The sequence below is a fragment of the Pleurodeles waltl genome, chromosome 6, assembly GCF_031143425.1.
Source record: "Pleurodeles waltl isolate 20211129_DDA chromosome 6, aPleWal1.hap1.20221129, whole genome shotgun sequence".
NCBI lineage: Eukaryota > Metazoa > Chordata > Amphibia > Caudata > Salamandridae > Pleurodeles > Pleurodeles waltl.
This window is the reverse complement of record NC_090445.1, coordinates 99,401,451-99,428,572: the sequence shown is the minus strand read 5'-3', so window position 1 is coordinate 99,428,572 and position 27,122 is coordinate 99,401,451. Positions and strand designations below refer to the sequence as shown.

The 27,122-nt window shown below is 46.0% G+C and overlaps 1 protein-coding gene across 2 annotated transcripts; it reads left to right on the top strand.

Moving 5' to 3' along the window:
* The first annotated feature begins 4,491 nt into the window (after positions 1-4,491).
* PNMT (phenylethanolamine N-methyltransferase) lies at positions 4,492-25,928 on the top strand. 2 transcript variants are annotated; one of them, XM_069237441.1, is made up of 3 exons: positions 4,492-5,114; positions 10,097-10,304; positions 24,361-25,928. In XM_069237441.1, the coding sequence occupies exons 1-3, from the start codon at positions 4,961-4,963 to the stop codon at positions 24,797-24,799; spliced, it is 801 nt and encodes a 266-aa protein (XP_069093542.1). In that variant the 5' UTR covers positions 4,492-4,960; the 3' UTR covers positions 24,800-25,928. The 2 variants fall into 2 exon arrangements, with proteins under 2 accessions (XP_069093542.1, XP_069093540.1); XM_069237439.1 differs by having other exon boundaries at positions 4,492-5,119; positions 10,102-10,304; positions 24,361-25,891.
* The last annotated feature ends 1,194 nt before the right edge of the window (positions 25,929-27,122 follow it).

Genomic DNA, 27,122 nt, shown 5'->3' with positions numbered 1-27,122 from the left:
GCTGTCATCCCTAAACCAGAAGTCTTGCCTAGAGCAAGAGTCAAACTACGACAAAGGAGCCCTCTGTGAAATCTAATAGGGAAATCAGAATATGTTAACATACGTTACCCGCTTTCGTCAACTGGCAGCCAAAACAACTTTGGTTGAACAAACTCTGATAACACTGTTTTGCAGAGGCCTCAAGGAGGAAATAAAGGATGAACTTGTCCACTCAGCTCATTCAGACTCCTTACCTTCCTTGATTAATAATGCTCTTCAGATTGAACACCGCCGATGCAAACGTAAGGCAGACGACTAAGGATTCATCCTTCCTCCAGCCTTGGTCCATCTCGAATTCCATGTCAGAAGGTAGAGGTTCCTTCTGAAACATCCTCATCTTCAATTCCCAATGAAGAACATATGCAAAAAAGGAATTGCTCTGGGCCCTCTTCCAGAGGCTGAAAGAGAAACTTGTGGGAATATAGGCCTGTGTATGTATTGTGGATCACCTGAACATCTGATCTTCAACTGTCCAGTTCATCCTCCAGGGCCTTTGGGAAACACCAGTTCCTGTCCTTTATGAAAGGGAGAAGGGCAGGCATATCTCAAGTCCCTTTTGTTGGAGTGTTAGGTGGTACTCTACTTCCACTTTTTCTGTTACCATGGTTTGGACCTATCTGATGGCAAGATAGAAATAATCAGGGCATTACTGGTATGATGGTGCAAGTAGTCTGTTCCTAGAGGAGGGCTGGGCCTGGAAAAAGAATGTACCTAAGATTGCTAAAGAGTACCCAGAGCACATCTGGACTCACTACGCCCCTTCCCTAAGTTCTGGGCTAGTCAAGAAGATGACCGTATCAGTAAGAATTACCTTCAGAAAACATTATGAAACTGTCTCCTTTTACTTCACTTCATCTCCAAATCAAACTGCAATTTTGGGCGTTCCTTGTTTGACTCTCCATAACCCATATATCAGTGGGGAAACCAAAGCTATATTCTTATCTTCACAATTCTGTCATGATAATTGCTATTCGTGAGATGATTGCTGAACCCCTAAGGAAGTTGTTTCAGAACAAGGCTCTGGAATGATAAACCTTCTTTCGGGAGTTCCCCGCTCAATACCACTCCTCTTATGGCCTCTTTGAGAAACCAAAAGAAATATCCCTGCCTCCTCATCAAGTGTTCGATTTTGCCATTCATATCAAAGCTGGAGCAGCTGTTCCTTTTTGAAGGGTGTATTCCCTATCTGAATAAAAAAAGAAACCTTAAGGCAATATCTGCAAGAAAACCTACAAAATGGCCTTATAATCGGGTCCCCTTTGTCTGCTGAGGAGTAACTCTTCTTTCTTTTCAAAATATCTTAAGAGCTGAGACCATGCATCGACTTCAGAGGCTTGAACAAAGTCACCATAAATTAACAGTGATTGACCAAAGTTGTGTTATTTTGGCCTTGTTTAATCAAAAAATATGTTTTAATTTAGCTAATTTGGTCTGGGAACTTTACCAAGTGGTCTCTTGATGCAAGTGTTGTCCTGGTAATGTTAAACCTTAACACACTTTCATTGAAGTTGCCAATACACTAACTCATTTTAATAAAGTCCAGCTTAAGTTTGGAGTTTCCGATGGTCTGCTTAAAACTGTGAATCCTACACTGCATCTGCATTTGTTATTATTGAGAATGGACATCTGTAAGCTTAGTAGAGTGTTTAGTTGGTTTCATTGTTATTGGCAGAATCGTGCCCTTCACCATCTTGTTTATTTAATACTACTATATCCCTCAGTGCTTGCTGAGAGGAAAGAGTATCTCAGACCAGTGAACACTGAGGCTGGTCTATGGTCAGTTAACTCTTATTTCAATTATCTTTATTTTTTAACCCTTAGAGAGATGCGATAGCTGAGGGTCAGTTTTTCGCCTCCTATCTATAATTATATGATTTATCAAATTGCATTTTAACCCTCTTTTTAAGTAACATGATTGTGAAGTTGTTTTATATTGAACTTTGGAGGTTGTTTTGGTAGTGGTTTTATTGTTTCAAAATATCTATATGGACAAAAAGTGTCATAAACAATCGTTTGATAATAATACAGTCATCCTCGGCTTGATTGCTATCATAGATTCTCAGCTGTCAAGTAATGGTTAAGATATATAGCTAGACAGGACCTGCGGGTTTGGACTAAGTTAGAGTCTTCTGGTGGCCAGTAATGCGTAACAGGTCCCTTTGGGGACCCCTTCCTGTTTGCAAATGGGTTACCTCCTACTTGAAGTAGGTGGTAAAATGTGAATCTTTTGCGACTTCATTTCGGTCACAATACATTCCTACATACCGCTGCGATTCAGTATTAGGATGGAACGCCCTTGACATGCCCCTTTCTAACACCAAGTCGGTATATATGTGCAATTCCAAATTGTGATTCGGTAAAAAATAAATCACTCAATTTAGTAGCGGAATGTTGTGTTTGTAGATGATTAGAGTAGGTAATTGTGTACGTATTCTTGATTATTACAAAATAATGTATTTTTAACTATTATTTTTTGTATGTTTTTTTACAGAATTTATGAGCATAAGGTTACTAATATTAACTTTTCACCTGTTGGTGGAGAGCTGCGCCAATCTTGTCAGAATGCTCCCTGTGGAAAATAAAGGGAAATGTAACACATTGTATTGTTGATAAAGGTTTTACATATTTTAATGGGTTATATAAATGCAAATAAATTTTAAATATTTATTATTAACCTGGAAGAGGTTAAATAAAATTGTATTTCACTTCAACTCATCACATTTAATACATTAAATGTATATTACGTATTAAAAGATTTTAAATATGTTCATTTATTTTACAGATATTACATTTTAGATAATGTTTTTTAAACAAATACTCACCAACTCTAACATTCTATTTGTATTGAATATTTAGTAAACCTGTTAAAAAGGTCATTTAAAAAAATAAAGTTTCTATTCGTTTTTTATTGTGTTTATCATTAAATTAAAAAAAGATAATGTAATATAAATGTTGCACTAATTTAATTAATTTGACATTTGTTCCTGTGGGGTTTTATTTTAACGCCATGCCTCTATTGTTTTCTACAGGAGTGTGTTGCAGTACCTGTGAGTTGCCGTCTGTGGTGTTTAACTTGCTCCAAGGCTGGGCTGCGGTACATTTGAATCTATTATGACATGCACTTTATGGTGGGTAGCACGCTACTCTGGAACCCAAGGTTAGTGGTTAATCCAGTGGAGTTTTTGGCTATTGGGATTTGTCAAGTGTTCTCAAAAAAGAAAAAAAAATCCATGCTTTTACTCCAGTTTCCTTGTGGTAGATTAAAATTAATACCAGTTAGGTGTCATTGTGGTTCCAGGCAAATGGTTGGTGAGGTACACAGATAGGCTGACTGGGGTTAGTTATTGTTAGTTATTACCAGGTAGCAGAGACAGGGTTTTAATGAAGGAGAGTTTCTTGTCTGTAACATGAAGTGTGAGCCATTTGCAGGATCACAATAGGAGACATTAAGGCAGACAGCCTTGAGAATGAGAGGGGCCTCTAGCAACTTTAGAAGTGCATTTTTTAATTGCAATGGTCTTACTCTTTTGCCGATGTGTGTTTTGTATTAGCAAACCCTCCTCACCCCTCTCCTTAAACTTCTCTAAGTCCTTCCCATTTATTTGTAATTATGTCTCATTGAGCCCCCCACCCCCTCAGTCCCTTCCACATTTAATACTACGTGTGCAGAGGGCTCTACACAGACAAGATAAGACTGGTGGAAACAGGGGCATCTGGTCGCAGGTTTATGAACTGTTTGTAGTATGTAAGCAGCACCACTGTCGTACTTTACGTACCACAAAACGCATTTTGTGAATCAGGCGCATAGTATTTTGCTTGCAGCAACGGTAAATAGTTCTCCCATCATTGGGTTTGCTTTTACCTTATCAGTAAAACTGTAAAAACTGCATCAAACCAGTATATTTTAATACAATGAAACCTCTGCATTCTGTCAAATTAGCAGATTTCGAGCTGCCTTTGCTTTTCATTGTAAATATGAGCATGTGTGTACACATCTGGTAAGAGAAGAAATGTGCAGCTCGTGTGAACATCTGTTAATATTGGGTAACTGCTTTGCTCATAAACAACTTCAAGTGAAATGGATAATAACGGAAGTAGTCACGAAATGACAGCAGATGTGAGGGGGCACGTCAGATAAGATGTATCTGCTCTCCAGTTACCACCATACTTTGTCCTTCGGGATGAGGTAAAAAGATTGCGAGGGCCCCGCCCGGGGGCCACAGTGCGCAGAGTGCTTCGACAGCAGCGCAATCTGACGCGTTAGGCCTCCGCATTAAAAAACCGTAAATGCCAATTAGGCAGAGCGCGTTTATTTAGTATATTCCCCGCTCTCCTGGCCCGCGGTGGCTTGCAGACTGATATCCATCTCCCAGGACCCGGCAGGTCCTCAGTGTCACTCTGAGGGATGGAGCCCGGGCACTAACTCGATTTGGGTGATGAGTGGGAGGGCCTGTGCTGCCGCCAGCGTCTCCCAATCCCTTAAAATCTCGCCGTCCGCCTCTCCTCCGCAGTCCAGCGCGGTCCCCGGGCCCTCCAACTACTCGACGCCGAACGTTTCCCGCCATTCCGCTGCCGCCCAGCACCTCCCACCTTGCAAGACGTCTCCAACATTTCCACTGCTATTCGGCCCCCCGCAGGTCGCTAAACAAACCCTGTTCTGCGTTCCCCTCGCCCCCCAGTTGCTCCTCGCTCCACAGCCCTTCACCGTTTCCCCCAATTCTTCAGCCTTCCATCTTTTCCCGCCCTTTTGTGTTCCTTGAAATTTCCTGACATTTTTCTCACCTACGAGGTTTCCTACTGTCCCACAAACCATCATTCCACCATCATTCCACCGCCCTCCCGTGCTTCAGCCTTCCTCTGCTCTATCGTGTCCCCCTCTCCCGCAGTTTTCTGACACTTCCCACCCCTTCCGGTCATCACCATGACAAGCATCGGTGCACTTGGGGAAAACTATCAAAAGTTCAACCCCCGCGCCTACCTGCAGAACAACTACATGCCACCGCGGGCTGACTTCAGCTCAGAAGACTGCGCGGTGCCCTGGAAGATGCGCTGCCTGGCGGAGGCCTTTGCCACAGGTGAGGTTTGCTCACAGGTACCTGAATGTGCCATTTTACCAAATGCATCTTATCAGAGCATGAGGAAAAACAGTTCAGTGATCAAATGCACCACTTGCAGTCAGTGGTGTAGCAAGGGTGCCATAATGCAAGAAAGCAAAATGTGCCACCCTGACCCTGGTTGGGTAGTAACAAAGTAGACCTGACGGGTAATTTGAGGCCCCCTTATGAGGCTAAACCTCCCGTTCTGTTACATCTGCTGTGCCAATGATAGCTGCAAACCTTTGTTCACGGATTAGTGTGCAATCTGCAAGTCACCTATCCAAATACAGAGAGGCTGGGCCGGTCCAACATTAATTCTTCAGAGGTTTGACGTTTTGATGGGCATGGTCTACATAAACAAGTCAATAGCAGGCGGGGAAAGGATTCACCTAGAGAGCTTTGCCAAGGATAAGGGCATGGTGTGTGGGGGACTGATAGCTAATTATTGGGCATTAATATTAATTTCAAAACTAACATTACTTTGTTGCGCAGTTTGTACACAAAGACAAGATGTTTTCATTATTTTATGTAATACCTGTGCTATGAATTTATTGCTGCAATGTCGACTGTAGAAAGCAAGCCTACAAGACTGAGGTCTCTCAAGTTGGTGCAGTCCGGTCGCGCCACAGAGGAGGCGTAGCGGCTAGAAGCCAGAGGTTGAGTTTCACTTCACTTCCCATCGTGAACTAGGGGCGCTTAGAAGCAGGTTAAACTGCCAACAGGAGCAGAACCACTACACTGGGCTGGTACTATCCTAACGTAATTATTTTCAAAGATGCCATATTGTACCTAAAAACATCCATGCATCCCTTTGGTAAGAGGACAGGTGTTTGAAATGTCACTGAGGACAGGTGTTTGAAATGTCACTTCTCCTATGGCGGTAACATTCCTACACCGCTCCACGTTCTTTTAATTTACCCCTCTTAAGAGCTCTGGCAGACTTTGACCCAAACAACGTTGCGCCCCGCGCCAGCAAGCCGAGGTGGGGTGCTGGCACGCGCCGGAGGGCACACCCCTACCCACTTCCAAGCGCTTGAATGCCTAGCAGATGCGCGTTGTGATGAGGGCGCGTGCATCTTGCAGGGTCTGTGAATGTGAAACCAGAGGCAGGGTTCTACAAGCTGATAAAGCCTGCTGGAGGGAGGTGGCACTGTGAAAGCCGAGAAATCCCTTGGGGGGATTTACAAGTTCACAAGATCATTCATTTCCTTAGCCACTTTTTTTATACTGACCTTTGGTGAGCCCAGGTCATCTGGGGCCCTTATGAAGGAGGTAAGGAGGGAGTGATATGTCCAGTGTTTAAATTGTAAATAAAAACGTGCCGGTGCCCGAAGCCCTCCTCGTAAGCACGGGGCTGCTGCAATTAAATGTGCGAGCGCAGAACACTGAGGCAACGTAATCCTAAAACCATCTCGGGCCTCTTTAATCCATTTACAGCCACTTCAGCTCACTCCTGCATCTTTCTGCTTTCTCCCTATCTGAAACTTTTTCGTTTTTTCTCTTCCTCCGTCTCTCCCATATGCCTATTTTGCTCCCAGTAAAATGCTTGAGGCAGAAAACATAAGTGCAGGCCCCTAAAAATAAGTGCTGGTGCCCAGCACCGGAAACCACCGGCTCAAATTAAGCACTGGCTATGTCTCTGTGGGATGGTCCTTAGGGGCAGGCATAGTAGGGTAGGAGCACCTACTTACTAAAAGGGATTACAAGAAGGAGTTCATAATACGCGGATGAAACAGGAAGGAGACACAAAGGAAAATGTCACCATCAAAGTGTATGGGAGGAAGTGGCGGGGGTTGTTAAGCCATTTTTTTTTAGGGAAGAGTGAGCTTGTTTCACAGGAGCAGCCCTCAACATTTGAACAGGATTGTATTGCTACATAGGGAACACCTTTTTGTGAGTGTAATTTGGAAAAATGACACTTGAAGCTTTGTATCGGTTAAAGGGAACAAAACAGAACACAGCCATGCTTGGTATGTCTGCATCAATTTAAGTGGAAAAGCTAATGTGTGTATGAGAAACAGGAGGTCAGAAAGAGATGTGAATGCGGGAAGAGGATGGGCGTACGGGAGAGGAGAGAGCAAGAGGCCAAGAACGGAAACCAATGTGCCATGAACGTGTGAGGGAGGGAGGTGTGAGTGCGTGTGTGAGAATGGGATGGTAAGAAGAAAATGTTCGTCGCAGAGGAATATCAGTGTGTGTGTCTGTGTGTGTGTTTGTGTGTGTGCACGTGTTCGTTTGTGTGCACGAGGGTGTGCGTGTGTGTTTTGAAATGGCTTAACCCACTTTGTAACATTTTCAGCATAGCTGCTAAGAGGCTTCATGTTATGGGGCATGTTCAGCCTATTCTGTTTTTTTTTCGCCAACATAATTTTGCATTTCACCACACAAATGTACAAGCCCTGGAATGCAACATGCTATGGGCTGGAAGGCTAGGACTGGCTGATGGTATTACAGCGTGTCATCAAACCATGTAGCAGCCTTGTGAAAAAGCTAACTCGTGGGAGGATGTCGCAGAAATGACCCCCCAGTGCAGATCCTTGCATCCTGCTGCTAATGGGCAAAACGTAACACTTCTCTAGAACGAAGGGGGGCACTGAAAATACCTTACAGAGCTAGAAGAATCAGTATCTACATGCAGTGTGGGAACCATCAAAAACCTCCACTTGTCATGTGATCAATTTATTGCTGAAACAGCTGAAAGTGTCTGAAGAGACACCAGAAAGGAACAACAAACGTGCTGGCTGGCACCTGTCTTCCTCAACTCAGTCCAGAGTTGCTTTTCTTGACGCACCTGCAATGCCTCTGTGATGCAACATCCCTCAAACAGGTGCAACACATGTTGCATGTGCTGCCCCACAGTGGTCGCCAGTGTGGCTTTAGTTTTCTGCCAAAACTTTTATTACAAGTTCTTTACAATATGCAGAGTGGGCTTTCGCTCAGCCCAGAGGAGTATTTCTGTTTTGCTGTGACCAGGGGAGTATTTCTCTCTCACCCTATGATACGGGCTCTTTGGTGTATCACTCCATTACTTCAAGAGTGGTTTCAATGCACGAGAAACTATTTCAAATATAAAAGCTACTCTCAAGCTTTGCACTATCTATCACCTTCATTTTTTATCTCTTGCACTTCTACTACCTGCAATAATACCACTACCAATACTACCAGTTCAAAAACACTCAAACAACCAATACCTGAACTAGCAATACCACCAATGTCAATGGTGCCAAAAGCACCCCCAATACCAGACTCTCACCAATACCACATCACCACCAATAGTACCAATATCACACCAGCCCTAACACCACAACACCGCCAACACAACAGTCACTAATACCATCACTACTATTCAACCACCAAAACACACCACAACCAGTAACACTAATAGCATAATCATCACCACCACTAATACCACCACCAATACCACTATCAACAATTCTTCCACCTCAAATTCCGACAATACCATCCATAGCAACACCACCACAATAACACCAATACTACACTACCATCACTACTGACATCACCAATACCCCACTATAAAACCCATACCACTACCAGTATAATGTCAAATCTCACCACCAATATCACTACCAATATCACCACAACCAAGACCACTTCTAATACCAACTCCACCAAGATCACCACCAACAATTAAATGCTACTACCACAACTATCAACAGCACCACCAATCCCACAAGACCAATTCTACCCGTCTGACTACGACCAATATCGCACACCACGAATGCCAATAGCACTACCACCAATATTACACTAGTATCAACATCATCACCACCAATAACAATACCATCACCTATGCCAATAATAGCTCCATCATTGAGGAGGAGGCTGACACCATTATTATGTAAGGTGATTCAGATGCTTTTGTGTTAAGGGTGCATGGTCATTGTGGAACGAAACAGGTCTAGTGGTAAGTTTAGGCTCAATCCAGGTTTTGGTGGTGGCACTAAAGTGAGGAATGGGAGTGAAAGCCTTAGCAATTGTGATATAGTCTTATCGCAATCAGACTTTGTGTCCCACAGGCAGCTGGTGAGGGTGTGCATGGCAGATCAGACATAACAGATGTTAATTGTCTTTTGAGGAGTCACTCTTAGCGGAGTGATGGGGCTGGTGGTGGGTTTCACTCAGGCGTTTGTGGAAGAAGGCTGGTGGCATGGCTAATTTAGATGTAGGGGAGGTAACAGTGAGCAGTGAGTGATCTGGGGTGGTCAAGGAGCTGATGACCGGGGCAGGGAGAGGAAGAGGAAGACCATCGGTAGGGTGGTGGGAGGGAGCCTGGTGGTTGGGATTCGCTAGGCTGAGTTGCTCAGGGATGAGGAGCACACATCATGGAGCGGGGGCTCTTGCAGTAGGAGAGTCGCACAGTGTCCTGGATCGCAATTATTCGGTGGCCAGGGAGCACCAGCCAGCGTGATGTAATCAGTAATAGCCAAAGGGTACAGTTCACCATGGTGGTGATCACAAGGGGGAAACATTTAGCAGTTTCCGATTTCTCTATGGTCAGACGCTCACAGTTCATCAGGCTGCAGATTGCTTGATGGGTGGGGGTCACACTTCAGCATTGAAATGTGCCTCCTGGCCACTCACTGGCCAGGCGGCGCCCTTCATCGGGCTGTCAATTGCTCAGTGTCCAGGGGGTGTCACATATCAGCAGGGTGCCGTTCACATAGTGGGAAGAGGATGCAGAACAGCTTGCCTTGTAGTGATGCGTCATGCTAGGACATATAGTCATATTACACTTAACAGCTGTATGCAGAGGACCAGGGTCTACCTTGGCCAAGGCTTCAAGCCTCTGTGACTCCGAGGGAGAGAGGGGCTGTCTGAGAGAGGGGGTCCCTCGGGTCCCACACAGTAATGGCGAGTTTACAGGTTTTAGGAGATCGGTAACTATAGCTCACACGCCCACAGGTGAGATGAATGACTCCTCCTCAAATGTCTCCCCACAGGTGAGATCCGGGGGCGCACACTGATCGACATCGGCTCCGGGCCCACCATCTATCAGCTTCTGAGCGCCTGCGACCACTTCGAGGAGATCATTCTGACCGACTACCTGGAGGTGAACCGGCAGGTGCTCCGAAGGTGGCTCCACGAGGACCCAGGGGGCTTCGACTGGAGTCCCTACTTCAAGCATGCCTGCAGCCTGGAGGGCAAAGGGTCAGTAAGTGCAACTGTGCATGGTAGTGGGTGGGGGTGCAGCACTCAATGCGTTTATTCACCCATGCATCCACCGGTGGTCCTTTAAATCAGTTTCGTTCTTTCTTGTTTTGTCAGTGATCAGGCCACCTCCTAGGTCTTCTGCTGGCCGGAGGCTGCAGAGACTGCAGGGGGAGGATGGGTGGCTGGAAGCGGTGTGGTGGAGGGAAGAATGCAAACGGGAGGATGAGCAGCCCAGACAGGCAACGCACACACCCCAATTCAGCAGTCTGCTACTAATTAGCATAATCATGACATCACAGGAAGTTATCACAAATGGCCACGATAAACACAAATTTACTAACGTGTCCGCTAGTAAACATGAATGCATGAGCCATTCTGAACGGAACTTAGTTTCACAGAATTAGTATAATCACTCATAATTTCACCAAAATCAGTAACGCTACTAGAGGCAACAGCTGGTTCCAAATAATGTGTTAGAAAACGTACATAAGGCACAGCTGTTATATCAAAGATGTACCGAGATGAAACCTCAGTAATTGGGTGAGTGTGTAGTGCCTGTATTCAATCACGTACCAGCAGGTTATTGAACCACCTAGACATAAAGATATGATTGCAGCTTGGAAAGGCGTGGGCAGAGTGGGCAAATGCCGAAGGCTCTCACCTCCAAGGACGCCTCTAGTAAAATGATGCAGACCCCCTCTCACTGCTTGTCCTTCAATGCACCATCTCTGCCTCACTGCTCTGTCTCTCATGACCTCACCTCTGTCTACCCCTGTCTGTGCTTAAATCCATGTCTCTACCTCCCTAATCTCTCTGTCTACCTCAGCTGTCTCCAACCTACCCCCTCTCCACCTCACAACTCGGTTTGCACCTTACTTCCCTGTATCTCTTGTCCATCGACTGCACCCTCCTCTCCTCCCTCTTTGTCTCACCTCTCCATCTCTCCATTACTCATCCCTCTATAAATCTCCCACTCCTCTGCCTCACCCCTCTGCCCCATGTCTCTGTGGTTCACATCTTTCAAAACCTCATCCCTCTGCACCCCCATCTGTATTTCTGTGCCTAATCTCTCAATTTACCTCAAAAGTCATTCACTAGAACACTTCCTTACCTTCTATTTCTCTATTTTACCTATTTTACATCAACCCCAATTCCGTCACTGCCTTACGCCTTTAATGCTACCTCACTTTGCCAACCCACTTCTCTCTATCTTCACCTTCGCCGCCTCTGCAGTAGCTGTAGATACCTCCCCCACTCTTTCTGCCTCATGTGTCTCCATTTATACATCTTTTTACCTCACCACCTCACCTCTCTGCCTCAGCATCAGTACCTGGCTACCTCTACCTCTTTCTGCCTCAACCTCCCTCTTATTCACTCCTTTGTATGCCCAACCCATCTTCTGCACTCTCCATTTCATTCTCCATGCGCCTTGCGCTCTCTACCTCTCTACCCTACTCCAAAACGTTGCAAACCTCTTTAAATGTCTTTGCCTACCTCTGTGTATCTTTATTCCTGGTTACCTCACTTTTGTCTCTTTACACTATGTTTTTCCAACCTCACCTATATTTGTACCTCCTGTCTCTTTCTACCCCTGCCTCCCTTCTCTCTCATTTAGCTCTCTAAGTATACCATTGTCTTACCTCTCTAGCCGCCTGTCGCCTGACCCCCTTCATTCCTTTTACCCAGCAGACCCGGGGTGCCTGTCTAGCCACAGAAGTGCACATATAGGAAGAGGCGAGGAGACACAAGGCTGGTGCAAAAAGTAATGGAGAAAGAAAGTGATCAGATTTCAGTGATGGAAATCTTTGAGGCAGAGATTTGATTTTCGCTGTTGCAGTGATCATGCCACGTGTTGGGGAGGATTCATTGCTGAATACATATCTGGCCATTAAAGCTACAATTTCAAGTGCTTTACTAGATACCTTATTTAAACATCATGCAGTAGTCCACTAAGTAGTCATCAGGTCACCATTAACCCTTCTATTAATGGAGTTAGACACAGGATTCCATCTAAAACATGGCTGTTGCAAGACGGAGCACAACAGTAAATGGCTCCATCAAGGCTTGATTAATAGATCTTTTGGTTCTCTTTGGCTGGCTGACACTAGAAACCCTGAGCTTTCGGCTGTTTTACATGCCCCCATTCCTGAAAGTCTACTGTGTGACCTGAATTCGCTGAAAATGAGTCACACATTTTTTCGAACAGGGCGGCCCAAGACAATGCCTTTCCCGGCACCAAAATCCTTAAGATGGCACTCGTAAGAGATAAATAGTTTTGCTCTGGACTGACAAACAATCCCTACTGCCTGGGTGCCTGAAGTGGAGTCCAGGCTGATGAAGTAACAGCAATATTTCTGGTCTGCTTACCATGAGGGAAGCAGGCTTGAAATAATGAGTGCCTAGGAAGATGGGATGTTACCAGATCAGGTGACATATGGAGGCCATTGGACCAAACATGAGGTAATTCCCTATTTGAAGTAGCACCATATACCTGATACTTGTTAAGGGCATGCATTGTTACAAAACAAATACTAATCTGTCATAAACACGTGATGACACCGAGGAGATACATATACAAAGATCCTATTATGCCGCAGAGCTGTTCACACTGTGAACACTGTTCACTTACAATCACAGTACAATTTATACCCTTCTATAATAATGGTTCTCCATGTTGTCTCTATTTTTCTTGGCGGATGCAATCCCAGTGGCGTAGCTTCCATTGGTGCAGCAGGTGCAGTGGCACCGAGACCCAGAGCCATTAGGGGCCAACTATAACCTATCAATACTGCATTTAACTACATCAACAGAAGTCCAAGGGGCTATTTTCCTTGCTTGCACCAGGGCCCATGGCATCCATCCTACGCTACTGCGCAATTCGCCGCGGTATCTAGCACATATAACTGCTGTGCTGCTGTATGTGTTGTAGAAAGTCCGTGGGTGAGCCACTCTCTGCATTGGAAGCTTGAGTTGCTCCTGAACCTCCAGGCTGCCACTCGGCAGCAATTGCCACGCCCCGTCCTGACACTCTGTTCAGGACGGGGCGCTGAAAAATAAAAATGTAATAAACAAAGGGGCATATTTATACTCTGTTTGCGCCGAATGTGCGCCAAAAATGTTGACGCACAATCGGCGCAAACCCTGCCCCATATTTATACTTTGACGTCCGACCCCGCGGGCGTCAAAATTCCACCATGTGCGTCATTTTTTGGAAGGGGGAACCAGCCTTGCGTTAATTATATGCAAGGTAGGCGTTCCCTTCCAAAAAATGACTTTAAGGCCTGTGCCCCATATTTATACTCTGATGTCATTTTGACGCACAGGAGGGGGTGGGCCTTAAAAAACGGCGCACAGCCTGATGGGCGCCGTTTTTTAATGCCTGGGTCAGGGCAGGCGTTAAGGGACCTGTGGGCTCGGAAGGAGCCCAGAGGTGCCCTCCCCTGCCCCCAGGGACCCCCCCTGCCACCCTTGCCCACCCCAGGAGGACACCCAAGGATGGAGGGACCCATCCCAGGGAAGTTGAGGTAAGTTGGGGTAAGTATTTTTTTTCGTTTTTTTTAAGTGTCATAGGGGGGGCCAGATTTGGGCCCCCCTACATGCCACTATGCCCAATGACCATGCCCAAGGGACATAAGTCCCCTGGGCATGGCCATTGGGCACGGGGGCATGACTCCTGTCTTTGCTAAGACAGGAGTCATGTCAATGGAGGTTGGGCTTCAAAAAAAATTGCGCAAATCCGGTTTGAGGCCTGAATTTTGTCTCAGACCTGACTTGCCCCATTTTTTGACGCACAACCCCCATTTTCCCATACGCCGGCGCTGCCTGGTGTGAGTCATTTTTTTTGACGCGCACAGCAGTGCCGGCTAACGTAATTCCATAAATAAGGCGCCCGCATGGCGCGTTGGAATGGCGATAACCGGCGGTAAAATTTTTGACGCACAACTGCGTTGGCGCAGTTGTGCATCAAAAAGTATAAATATGGGCCAAAGTTTATTACCATTTTATTTTTTCCGTTACCATTTTATTTTTCCGTTAGCACGACTATTAACAATTTTTTTTGGGCGGGGTGATGCTCCTCTGCTCACATGGAGGCCACCCCCGCTCATACTCTCCCTTAACAGAACAGAGGTGCCCAGTTTTTTCGGCAGGATAATTATGAGATGAAAGCACAGGGACATCATTTACATATGGGGCCTGGTCCACCTCGTTTTCCTGACACAGAGACTCCAGCCGGGCTCAGGTGTGCACTGACTGACAGGATCCGCTGTAGTGGTTAGGGGGCGGGGGGATTGTCACCTCCTCCCACAATGATCAGTATTTTATATATTGGACTGAACAAGATCCATGTGCCCTGCCCCAGCCCCGATTTCATCCCAAGTACTAACTTGTCTCTGGATAGAGCAGAACATGTAAAGCAGGGGCCTGGCAGGAGGCCTGACTATGTGCTGCGTCCACCAGAACTGTGGTCTCCAGAACCTCACTACACGTGTATGACAGACTCAAAGCAGAAACTGCCAATGCGCAGTGTATCTCAAGAAAAACACAACGTTGTCCCAGTGACTATGCCCCAGATCATGGGCTGTCTTTCTATCTCCCTCATTTTATGACTCCTCCTTTTTCCCCTCATGCTCTACCTTTGTACCTTTGTTTTGCTCTGCCCCTGCCGTCCGCCACTCACTCTCGCTCAATTTGTTTCTCTGTGAATCCCTCGTTCTACCCTTCTCTCTGAGTCTCCTGCTGCCACTCCCATCCCACCCGCTTGCTATTTAGTATCACTGTTCAGTATGGGTTACACCCCTTCATTTTTTTCTTGAGTATTTATGCAATACCAGGATCTTAGGGGTAAAATTGAATCCATGCACTGGAGTAAAATCACATCAAAGAGGCCTCCTGACAATTGGAAGAGCTGTTTCCTTGTGTAAAGTCATTGTAACATGCAAATAGTCAATCTCTGTCTTCCCCTGCAGACAACATGTATGATGTACCATTGAGAGCCTCGCACACATATCTACCAATGCAGCTCATCCCTGCTCTGTAGAACCCCCCGTTACTGCAGCATTACGGGCCACGCAGATCTGCCAATTCACCACAACACTGTCCTGCAGAATCTCCTGATAGTCCAGTATTGAAACACACAAAAGCATCTGCGAATACACCACAACTCTGCAAGCAGCAAATCCTTTCATTGAATCAATAGGGCTTCTACATACATCTGTCAATGCACTGCAACCCCACCCTGTGGGCTCGCTACATATCCAGTACTGGGGACCACGCACAGCTTTGACAGTGTACCTCGGTTCTACAGAACAGTATCCCTCCCACCTTAGAAGAGCTAGCCAACAACCAGGTCTGGCTGTGAACTAAGAGTTGGACCCTGGAATCCTACTATAGGAAGAGACCATGTGATTTCCACACAGTGACCCTAAGCACTCTGTGGAGAGTTCGTCCTCAATGCTCCTGATTTATTTGGACAAGAGGGCACAGTACAGAGCACTGATAACAAGCACAGTGTGAAAAAGGCTGCTTTAATGAAGCAGGTGCACATTACATTATATACATCTCCCTGGGAACCTTGACCCTTGACTTACAAAACTGTAATGCCTCACCAAAAAACATATTCCTCTACTTCAACCCCTCTCCCCATCCCTAGGTACCACCAATAACTCCCCAACTCTTGTGGTTTCACTGTACCCATTTGTTAAACTCAAAACTTCCGGTATTTTATAACCTTCTACCCACAACTTCCTGTCCTCCACAAATATCAACTTACCTCTGCCCCCATCTTCTAACTGCGTTGCCTGTCCCAACTTAGATCAAACCGTATTTAACAGTGCTTCATTTGTAAATAAAAACGTGCCGGATCACAAAGCTCTCCTATGAAACAAGAGCCTGCTGCATTTGAATGTGCGAGCATTTGCAGCCACTTTCTGCCCCTTCTGCTCACTCTTGCAGCTTTTCTCCCTTTGTGATGCTTTTTCGTTTTTCTCGTCCTCTGTCTTTCACATTAGTGTCTTTTGCTCGCTGTAAATGCTTGAAACATAGCTAAGTGCCAGCTCTAAAAAATGAGTGCCGGTGCCCCACACCCGAAACCACTGGCTCAAATTAAGCACTGGTATTTAACCATGAAAACATCCTATAACTTTGCCACTCAGAAAAACCCATGAAGTAGTTTTTCTGACCCCGCCCCAAACCCTGAACTAGGAGCTACTGTCTCACTGACTGCAACTCTAATTCCTTTTCAAGAGCTTCTCTCAACTGCAATAGATAAAGATCCATCCCCATAGGTGACAAATATACACCACTTGCTGGAAAGAACTGCGCCGCCCCATATATTCTGTCCTTATGGCATATTCAACTATTTGCCATTTCCCTACAAAATGTTCTCATCTCCCTGTTAATTTTCCTCCTTGCCTTGTCAATTGCTGCTACCCTTTCTGGCCCATGCCATACCCTCAGAGGCATCTTTTATCTCCTTCAGATCTTCCTTTACCACCTTAAATAGCACCAAACCTTTCATTCTCACCAGGTCATTTCCCCCAACCTGGATAACCAACAAATCAGGACACCCTTCCTTCCCCAACATTGTGCCCATCGTTCACAACAATTCCTTTCAAAACATCTCCGCTTTTCCCAGCCACCTCATTTGAAATCTTGTCACATCAAATCCAAGCTGAGTGCGACGTCTCCTTTCAGCTGCTTGCTTCGGAGTCCATTTTATAAAAGAATGACCCACTATCCAGACTGTCATGTCCTCCCTCTCTGGGCCTGGCACAGCATCTGAAATTAACCAACAACAAAATTAATGGCAATCCATAGCACTGGCTCCGTCCTTGGCCCTAACATATCGTTCGTAGCATTATGATGTCCAATGTCCTAGCTGCATTATCTCCTTTCCCGACCATCCCAGTCTGTGTGCCCCTGTAGCTGCCCCTATACGGAAGGAATGCATCCCAAATTCTGCACAGTTCAGTTCTAGCTCAACCAGCATCCTCCTCAACAATGTCAACAAATAAAAGGCTGTAACCCTTGACCCATCCTGGTGCATGAAAACCTGGCACAATGCTCCCCTCTTGATGTCTCTTTATCCCACTACCAGACACAAGCATCTTAGCAATAATGCTTGAAGAAGCACCATCGCCCCTTCGCTCTCTGATCTGTCTTCGTCCTTCTCAAATGTGTTAGTACTCCATCTGCCACCCTCTCTATGTCTCTAGTAGTCAGTCTTGAACTACCCTTCCCTCCCATTATCTCTGACACTCAAAAGGCTGCATAAAACTGCCACAAAAATAAGCGACAAAAATAGAATCTCTTCTGATTCGTCTGAACATGTCACCCGAAGGCCATTAATAAATTGTTGGATTATAGCCCATGTTAATGGCTTCTGCAGTCTGCCCCTAAACCCCTTTTTCCTCGCCTATCCTTCCAACAGTTGACTGCCCAATTCCCCCCATGATAGGGCGTAGCCCTACAACAATTTGGCCTCAAAAGCAATCCCTGCCAACTTACCTGCTATGGTTTCTTTGGACCAACCCTTCTCCATAATGTCCAATTTGAACTGTACCACATCCTCTGTCCACCCCATGCATCCCCCGGGTCTTGCTGCCACTCCCCAGATTAAACTCCTGCCATGGCAAGGCATACGCCATCTTAGCTGACTGCTCTAAAGAACCCTGCACTATATGTACCAGTCTTACTCTCCTATTGCCCACAGTTCTGCTGGTATCACTGTCTTCTGTTCATCTGCAACTTCAACACCTTAATGTCCCTGGCACATAGCCTGTTCACAATATCTACCAGAGCTTTATTATCCAGATTAAAGAGCACTTTTAAGTTTGTAAACTTGTCCTGCCACAACTCCAGCGCCACCACCAATGGGAAAATTCTAAGGAAGCAATGCTCCTGCCATCATTCTTCTAAGTAGCTGGCCACTTCTCTGCACACTTTTTTCTCTGCTAGTACAGACCAAACCCCACACCTCTCCCTGCGTCCAAGAATATCTGCACATTCCATTCCCCCTTCTCCCCAGACCATTCAAAGATATGCCATTGAAGTGGATCATAGAATAATGCCATACCCATATATCCTCATTGACCCCTACCACCAGTTGTACCTGGTGATACATCAATGCCAAACCTGACAAAGCCAAGTCCAATCACCTGCAGAATGTCCCGCCTGTCCTCACCTCTCTACAATTTTCAAATTACCCAGTAATACTTGCACTTCCCTCACCTGCACCTTCTTTTTTGCCAGCATTCCATCAATCAGTTTCACCACACACTGCTTTTTTTCTTCAGGCAGCCTCGCCTCCATAGTCACTGAATCAATTTTGATACCCATAAACGCCAAAACTGTCACTACAGCACCAGCTAAGAAGTCATCCAGATAATGTGTCACCATCTTTTTCCCTGTCACAAATGTAAATAGCCACTGTAGGTAAGTGCTAAACGTCTCAAACAGGGCACAAGATATCAAGCAACCCATCAGGGTGATTTATCCACAAACGACTGGCCATCAAATTGAATGCCCAACAGCTCAAAATCTGATGGGTGGATTAGCATCAAGTGAAAGGCTGATTGTGTATCACTGTTAGCCATGCATGCCCCAATGTCTACTTGGCACACCATTTTGAAGGCTGTCTCAACAGAGGCATATGAAACCGATGCGATATCTGGGATGTAATCAGTAATTGCCCGTCAGTGCAATGCCATCGCAATGTTCACTGTCGCTACTGCCAAGACAGATTTTGAATCAAGTGAAACTGCCCTTTGTCTTTCTTGGGTACTTCCCCTATTGGTGACACAATTAGCCGATCCATGGGGCACACATCGTAGTAGCCTGCCATCCTCCCATTCCACACTTTCTTCATTACATTTTCAGGTACTACCTGACGGACTTCAGGTTGTCTGCCCACCTCCTGACCCTCAGCCCAATGTACCCTAAAGAAAAACTCTCCTGGAAACCAGATGACAATTCCTTTGTCACATCCTGTCTGTAAACCACTGTAACCAGTATTCCAATCAGTCAACTTTAACTGGAGTATAAGCCCTTCCCAGCAGTTCTTGCTCCATCCCACCCCCTCCCTAGGGCAACGACTTTGACCAGGATCCTCCCTTAGGTGTTGAGGTACCACCAGTACTAAGGGGGTTATTAGGCAACTCGGGGATGGCGGTTGGACCACCACCAATGCGGTGGTCCGAGTGCCACATTACAACCCTCGGGGTCGGGTTGCCAGGGAACTGTCAGGATTGGATATTCCGGCAGTCTGGAGGTGGTGGCGGTCCTAATCTGCAAGGGCAGCGCTGCAAGCAGCACTGCCCTGGGGATTACAACACCCTTCTCCAACAGCGCTTTCACGGTGGTACCACCGCCATGAAAATACTGGCAGAGAACGGGTACAGGCCCGTGGCCAGCACCAGCACCATCGCAATGTTCACTGTCTGCTTTGCAGACAGTGAACATTGCGATGGTGCTGCTGCACCGAGCATGCTACAGCATTGCTGCCGCCTCGATTAGGAGCTGAAGATAATGCTGTAGCTTGTTTCCGCTAGGCCAGCAGGCTGAAATTCAGATTTCTACCTGCTGACCTAGTGGGAAACTCATAATGGGGCTGGCGGGGAGGTAGCGTGTGTGGCAGTAACCTTCCTGCCTGAAGTTCGGCGGACGGTAAAAATCATCTGCCGAACTCATAATGACCCCATAAGTCCGCACTACATAAGGGTGTTACGTGCTGCACCCTTAGAACACTTGTGTCTAAATTTACAGTATTCCTTATTGCAGACTCCCGTTATACACCTAACATGCCCTCCTTGACTTGTTTGATCCTTGCCTGTACCTCGCACCCCGCTCTGGGTGGGTGACTCCTGAAAGTGCAAATTGAAAAATGGCAATCCACTGGCCTTTGAGACCATGGGCACTGGCCTGGTAGGTGCCACCGTATGCAGCCACAAATCATTGTTTAATTCCCCCTATTTCCCTTCTGCATGCTCTGCCATCCGGGCCAAAAACTCCTCATCATACCAAACCCAGGCATACGCCCCAAATGTGATGTGAGACTTCCATGTACTTAAACAATGCCACACTTCCCTCAGGATACTTTTCAGAGTACTCACTGGCATATATCATGAATGCCGCTATCCAATTTTCAATGGGTACCGGGACCCGAGGTCGCTTCATTAACTCATAGTCTTCCTCTTTGGACCTGTCTTTAGCCCTAATCTCCCTACCTAACGGTTTGAACACCTCTGTGTACTCACCTTTTCATATCCGTTCTTCTATGGCATTCATCAAATGTTCCCCAAGCAGTTCAGCAATCCCCATATAAGGCAGCTTTTTTATCTTCAACTCCTTGCTCTCCTTTTTATCTCCTTCCTTGCTTTCTTTTTAATGTCTGACCTCTGTTCTTTCTTTATCTTTGTCCTTCTCTGACCCTTCATTCTGCATCTTCCCCTCTGTCCTTTCCTTCCCTTTCCCCGTCTCCCTGCCTCTTTTACCTCCTTCTGTCCGTGGCTCCACCTCCTTGTATCCTTGCTTCCTGTCTCCTCCATCTTGTCCGTTCCACACCTGTCTGCTACATATTTACCTTTATGTAATCGGGTATACTTCTCCCTGCACATCCGCTGCCCCCAACCCCTCTTGACACCATCACAGGCTGAGCCCCCCCCAATTACCTCCCCCGGACCCAGGCTGAAGTCTGCCACCCTGCCATGTCTCGTGTGTCAACCGCTGTTGATCTTGTCTCCACCATTTTCCTTTTTTCCGGCATCTGCAAAACACCAAACTCCACCTAGTTGCCACCAATATCCTTTGCCAAACCTTGTGTGACCTTCTGCGTCCCAACAACCCTTCCTCCTCATCCTGTACCCCGAGCTCCCCTTCCTCTAATTCCCCGTCAAAATACAGAGGCTCATGCTCCCCCATGGCCACCAACCTGTCCTGCCAGCCCCTTGTTCTCACCATCTCCTCCATGTCTTCTTGCCATTCATCGATGTTGTATCATTCATCGGATTCTGGGAAGGCCCCACCAGACCTATCCCCACCTGCTGCTGAGAAGGCCCAAACAGCCCTTCCCCATTCATCTGTCTGGCCTCTTGGAGTCATGCCATACCTTCCCCCTCGGGGTATGTGAGCTGTACTCGATTCTCCCGAGGCCACATCTGCCAGTGCATTCCAGATTGAAAGGCTCGGTGTGCTGGGGTGCTAAACTTCCTGTCAAACCATCAGTACTACCTGGCACCCAAATCCATCTGTAGATCACACCCCTCCCAACCAACTCCACTATCCACAATACCTCTCTCTACTGCCTTGTTCCCACTCTGATATCTCTTGGGCGGTACCACACTCCCCACTGCCTCCTGCTGCTCATCTTCAGCTCCCCCCGTTTACTCCTGCTGTATACTTCAGGAGCTTACTTAATTTCCTGTAAATCAATGTGGTCTCACTTCCTAGAGCAGCATTGCTCCCCCTCGCTCCATAGTCATCACCAGCACTCCATTGGAGAAGTGCTGCAACTAATAGTGAACTGGGCTCGAGCTGCTGGGTCTGTCGTAAGGCCTCCTGGGCATCCTCATATGATCTAGGCCTCAGGTCCTGCCCTGCATCTCCAATGAGTCGTCTATACCCGCCCTGTGGCTCCACCTGCTCCGCCTCCTCGCAGCCCACTCCCCACACCACAAACACACTGGAAGCCTTCGCACAGGCCTCTAGCTCGACCGCTAGAGCAGTGTCAGCCTCAGGTCTTGTGCTGCCCACATCTCCCAGTAAGGGAGCCGGCACAGCTATTGCACAGTCCCGCAACAGATATCCGCGCTCTGCCCCATCCTCACCCTTGGAAGTTTTGGTGTGCAGCAGCAAACATGCAAATATCACTGCCACCGCTCCCGCTGATGCCCATCGCAGTAGCCTACCCCTCCCCACCACCTCTCCCAACTGCACTTTGGGCAGCAGCAAGTCCTCCCTACCTGCCTCCAGTAGTGGGTGTAAAGCCTCTTGGTCTCTTCCATACTCTACCCTCCTTGTGCACACTCCAACTATCTCCCACTATTTGAGGACCACTAAGATTCCTGCCATCCTCAATCCATGCTGCGTTGCCCAGATACTTCTAAATTGCCCTGCCTATACGCCCAGCCACTGTGTCATCTTCCAACAAAATGGTGGCTGGAAACCCACTCGGACTCCCAAAATGCCCTCTTATCCCCTCCTCCCATATTGCCCTTATCCAGTCCCTGGTGATCAGACCCATGGGCTGTACCATCCACCAAACCTGCCGGGGAGTATACCGTGCAAGCTCAGCTGCTCCCAAAGCCCCTATTATACACTTACAATCACAGACGGCTAGAGAAGTGAGAAGAACCTAGTAGCCCTCTCTCACTGTACAATCACTCTTCCTCCAACAATATCAGGAGGGAGAGCAAGAGTTTTTCTTCCTGTCCTGTGTTCAGTCTAGCTTGCTACAATACCCCTCAGTTAGGGTGACCAGATTTTGAGGAGCAAAAACCAGGACAATTAAAGAAGGACGAAAGACTTTACACTCACTTTTATATCTGGTCTGTCCCGTTTTTTGCGTAGCTTTGTGAATGTGTGCCTATACATGTGTGTGTTTATATACATATATACACACACACACATATACAGACAAACATTTACAAGACTACATATATAATATTAGCTATGGCTTGACCTACCACATTGCACCACCAACCAGTCCCCACCCACAGCTCCACGCTCCCCTTTCCGTCTCTCTGCTGGGAGCAGACAGAGGACTGTGTTGCCTGACAGTAACAGATAAATTAGTTTAAGTATTTCATACTTTGTAGGCCTCTTTAACTTATGCTTCCCTAGATGATCAGACCTTTGTCCCAAAAACCGGGACATTTATTTAAAATTAAGAGAAGCGTCCGGACACTGGGACAGTCCTCTTAAAACCGGGACTGTCCGGGGAAATCCGGGACGTCTGGTCACCCTACCCTCAGTGTACCATGATTCCTTTCTTTCATGTCCTGTTTCCTCTTACTGATGTCCCCCGACATCTACATTCCTACCTCTTCTACAAACTTATTCAATTTTCCGCTCTCTTCCACCCTCCCAAGTCCTACTCAGACAGATGCCTGAAGCCACTTCCCACATGGCAAAATCTCTGACCAGCCACAAACAAAGACATTTCTGGAAATTATTTCTGTACAGCATTGCTTCATTGTTCCCTCAATTGCTCTCTCCTTGACCCTACCCTGGGCTATCCTTACTATCTCTCCTGGTCCCCCTACTCAGTGCTTTGAGGTGTATTCGGGTCAGCATAAAATGCTTTACAGATAGCCACATATCATGATGCTGTCTCTTAATTCTGCCCTGCAGCACCACTTTTATTTCAGTACTGGGGTCTTCAAACAGCCTTGCCAATTAATTTCTATACTGAGCACACTTTGCTATCTAAGCACTGGGGCCTAAATACAGTTCTGCCAATGCACTTTGATCTTGAGCACCCTCTGCTGTGCAATATCTTCATTTATTCCTGAACTGTGATCTCTAGGACAGCTCCAATTCACGTCAAATCTCCTTTGCAAATGCAAATTCACAACTCAACAAATCCACTTCAGTGTGAAAATCTGGTAATGCGTGAACCACCTCACACAACTACTTAAATGCATTTCTATCCAGTAAGGGGACAAGGATTTTCAGTTATTTTGACAAAATGCCATTTTGGCTGGAGTCTCCCATTACAGTAAAGAAAGTCATTTGGGGCCTATAACTGTAATCTGGTGTCACCTAGTGGTGACTCCTAAGGCTGCTGCCTTAATTTGCCTTAAGGAGGTGTTGACACTGCCCCATTTTAGCTTGAAGAACCTCATATTTTTCCATACTGATGTCCTAGAATCACAACTGTAATCTTCATCCCACAATCTTTTCTTGTACTACTTCAGTGTATTCCAGCACTGAAAGCCACACCACAGCTCTGCTGGTTTACTCCAACGCTGACTTGCAGCTCCCATAGTTTCCTCCAATGTTCCTCCTATCTTTGGTTGAGATTTTCACACCAGTGCATTATTTTATTTCCTCACAGGGAGCACTGGAAGGAGAAGGCACAGAAACTGCGTGAAAAGGTAAAGCGTGTCCTCCCCATCGATATCCATCAAGCCCAACCCTTGGGGCCCTCAACCCTCTTGGAACCTGCAGACGCCCTGGTGTCCGCCTTCTGCCTTGAGGCTTCCAGTCCAGACCTGGAAAGCTTTCAGAGGGCCCTCGCCAATGTCACCACCCTGCTGAAGCCCGGCGGGCACTTCCTTATGATCGGGGCACTGGAGGAGTCTTACTACCTGGCTGGAGAGGCCAAGCTGCAGGTGGTACCAGTTACCGAGGCAGACGTGAAGGAAACACTGGTGCGGAGTGGTTACCGCATCTGTCAGTTCCGGGCCTACATCATGCCGCCTAGCCTGAAGATCGGTGTGGACGACGTGCGAGGGATATTCTTCGTCAATGCACAGAAGCAAGAGTGTCAATGAAGAAGGTCATCGCCAATGCTCAGAACGTCGAAACCAAAAAAGGACTGAAAGTAACCCGGGGACGTCACAGAGAATGGAGCTGCCTTTTCCTGCCTCTACCTAGTTCTCTTCCATTTCTGTTATTTCATTTATTGCAATTTTTTCTTTAAATAGTCAAAGAAACTCAATTATACATAACAGCGCACTTAGTGTCGTGTCTGTATACAGTGAACGTTTGAAAATATCACTTAAAATCATTCAAATTAGAGTCAAGGATATCATATGAGAAATAAAAAGACAAAAACAAATTCCTGGATTTGATATGGGTAGGGGAGAGAATGTTTAATACATATTCATGTTTTACAATGTAAAAAGGTACGATTGAGTAATTTTGACGTAGGGAAGCCAGGTATCTTCAAGAGAGTGTTCTGAAATTCATTATTCCAAGGGTTTTCAAATACTTTTTTCTGAAGAGGATGCCAGCATTTTTCACATCTCGGAAAATCATCAAGGCAATCTACATTATTATATACTCGTTCTCTTCTGATCATGATTTTATTCAGCTGTAGTAAGATACAATCTACAAATTATACGCATTACATATAAATAAAAGCTATAGACCTTTAGCCTGCATACAGTTCTGCTATTTTGAAATTACCCCCTATCTGCTCTGGCTTCAGGGGTTTACAATGAATCGATACTTTCCATTCTTGAGGTTGATGTGAAGGCATTTTGGCACATAAAAATCACGTCTTGGTACCCGCGCAATGTGTAGATATGCGGAATTATAGCCATTTTCGAAAACTCTTTGACCTGTAATACCATATGCAACTTTTCTTATACCTGCTTTCCCTGACACCTTCAGTCAATGACGGCACAGGAGGGTATACACGGTTCATGCATTTCTGGCCTTCTGTTGTTCGCTTCATATCATATATTTCATGTATATACATAGGTACAGAATGAGTAACTGCCTATTGCGGTTTAGTAATGCCTTTTTTGTGGGTTCTCCTGATTTAATAAACCATGGGGCCAAACGCCGGTGATTTGTTAATGTCTTCTGAGCGCTGACATGGCTTTGTTGGGTCATGGGTTTTTATGTTATACTTTTAGTTTGATGCAGTTAAAATAAAAAAAAAGTGCTTTGTTCAAACAGAAAATGTTTATTATAACAGTAAGTAAAACAGCGGATTGTACTCTTTGATTGTACATAGCAAAAAAGAGAAACACTTAGGGGCATATTTATACTCCATTTACGCCAAATTTGCGTCATTGTTTTTACACAAATTAGGTGCAAAACTAACTCCATATTTATATTTTGAGCTAGACATGTCAAAATATTGGAGTTTGCACCATTTTTTGATGCGTGAACCTACCTTGCGTCAATGAGATGCAAGGTAGGCATTCCCATCTAAAAAATGGTTATAACCCCAGAGCCCCATAATTCCCCCCATGCTAAAATGACGCACGGTGGGAGGAGGGGCTAAATAATGTAATATATATATCTTTATACCAAAAATGCTGCACGGCCCGCCTGCACCCCCGGGGACAAAACATTGTTTTAATGTGGGGAGGCCCTATGTCCTTCCCCAGAGCCCTGGGGACCGCCACCTCCCTGGGGCTAAATACAATTTGCATGGGGAAGGCTGTATGTATGTATGTGTGTGTGTTTATATATATATATATATATATATATATATGTTACCTAGTGGCGGTCACCAGTAGGTAGTTATAGTTAGGACCATGTTTCTACAGAAAAAGCGTTTTTTGAATTGCATGTATCTTTGGCACTGTTTGACGAATCTTTTCGAAACGTTCCAAAAAAAAGTGTCCAGTGATTCTTGTTGTGCAGAGAAAATTTCAGAGTGATCCGTGAAGTGGGGTCTCAGAAAAAGGGGAGGGGTAAAAAAACGTGTGTTTCCCATGTTAATTCCTATAGGACCTTTGAACACAACTACAGCCCGAACCGCTCAATGGAATTACACCAAATTTGGCAGAAAGCTAGCTTTCGGTACGCAGATTACACTTTCGCTTATTTGGTGTAAATCTATTGAGTAGTTTTGGAGCTATTAAAGGGGAAACACATTTGTATATCTAGGGCCGCAGATCCATCACGTACTTTTCGCAGCGATTGCGACGTATTTGCGAATGCATGTGACAACAGGAATGCTGTGATTGGCTGGCTGCAACCTGAGTAGAAAGTTGCTGCTGCCATTTTAGATAATGGGACACAGTCCCCAGAGTTAAAAACTGACCTAAAAAGTGGCATAAGGTGTCAGGGTGTGGTTACTCTGACCCCAGGGCAGTGATATAGTAGGGTTTGTAGGTCAAGTTATGACCTCAG

Bases quoted from the DNA above. Each gene is read 5' to 3' on its own strand.
- PNMT (XM_069237441.1), top strand. From the start codon at position 4,961: ATGACAAGCATCGGTGCACTTGGGGAAAACTATCAAAAGTTCAACCCC. The intron at 5,115-10,096 runs GTGAGGTTTGCT...GTCTCCCCACAG, and splicing joins GGCGGAGGCCTTTGCCACAG to GTGAGATCCGGGGGCGCACA. The intron at 10,305-24,360 runs GTCAGTAAGTGC...ATTTCCTCACAG, and splicing joins TGCAGCCTGGAGGGCAAAGG to GGAGCACTGGAAGGAGAAGG.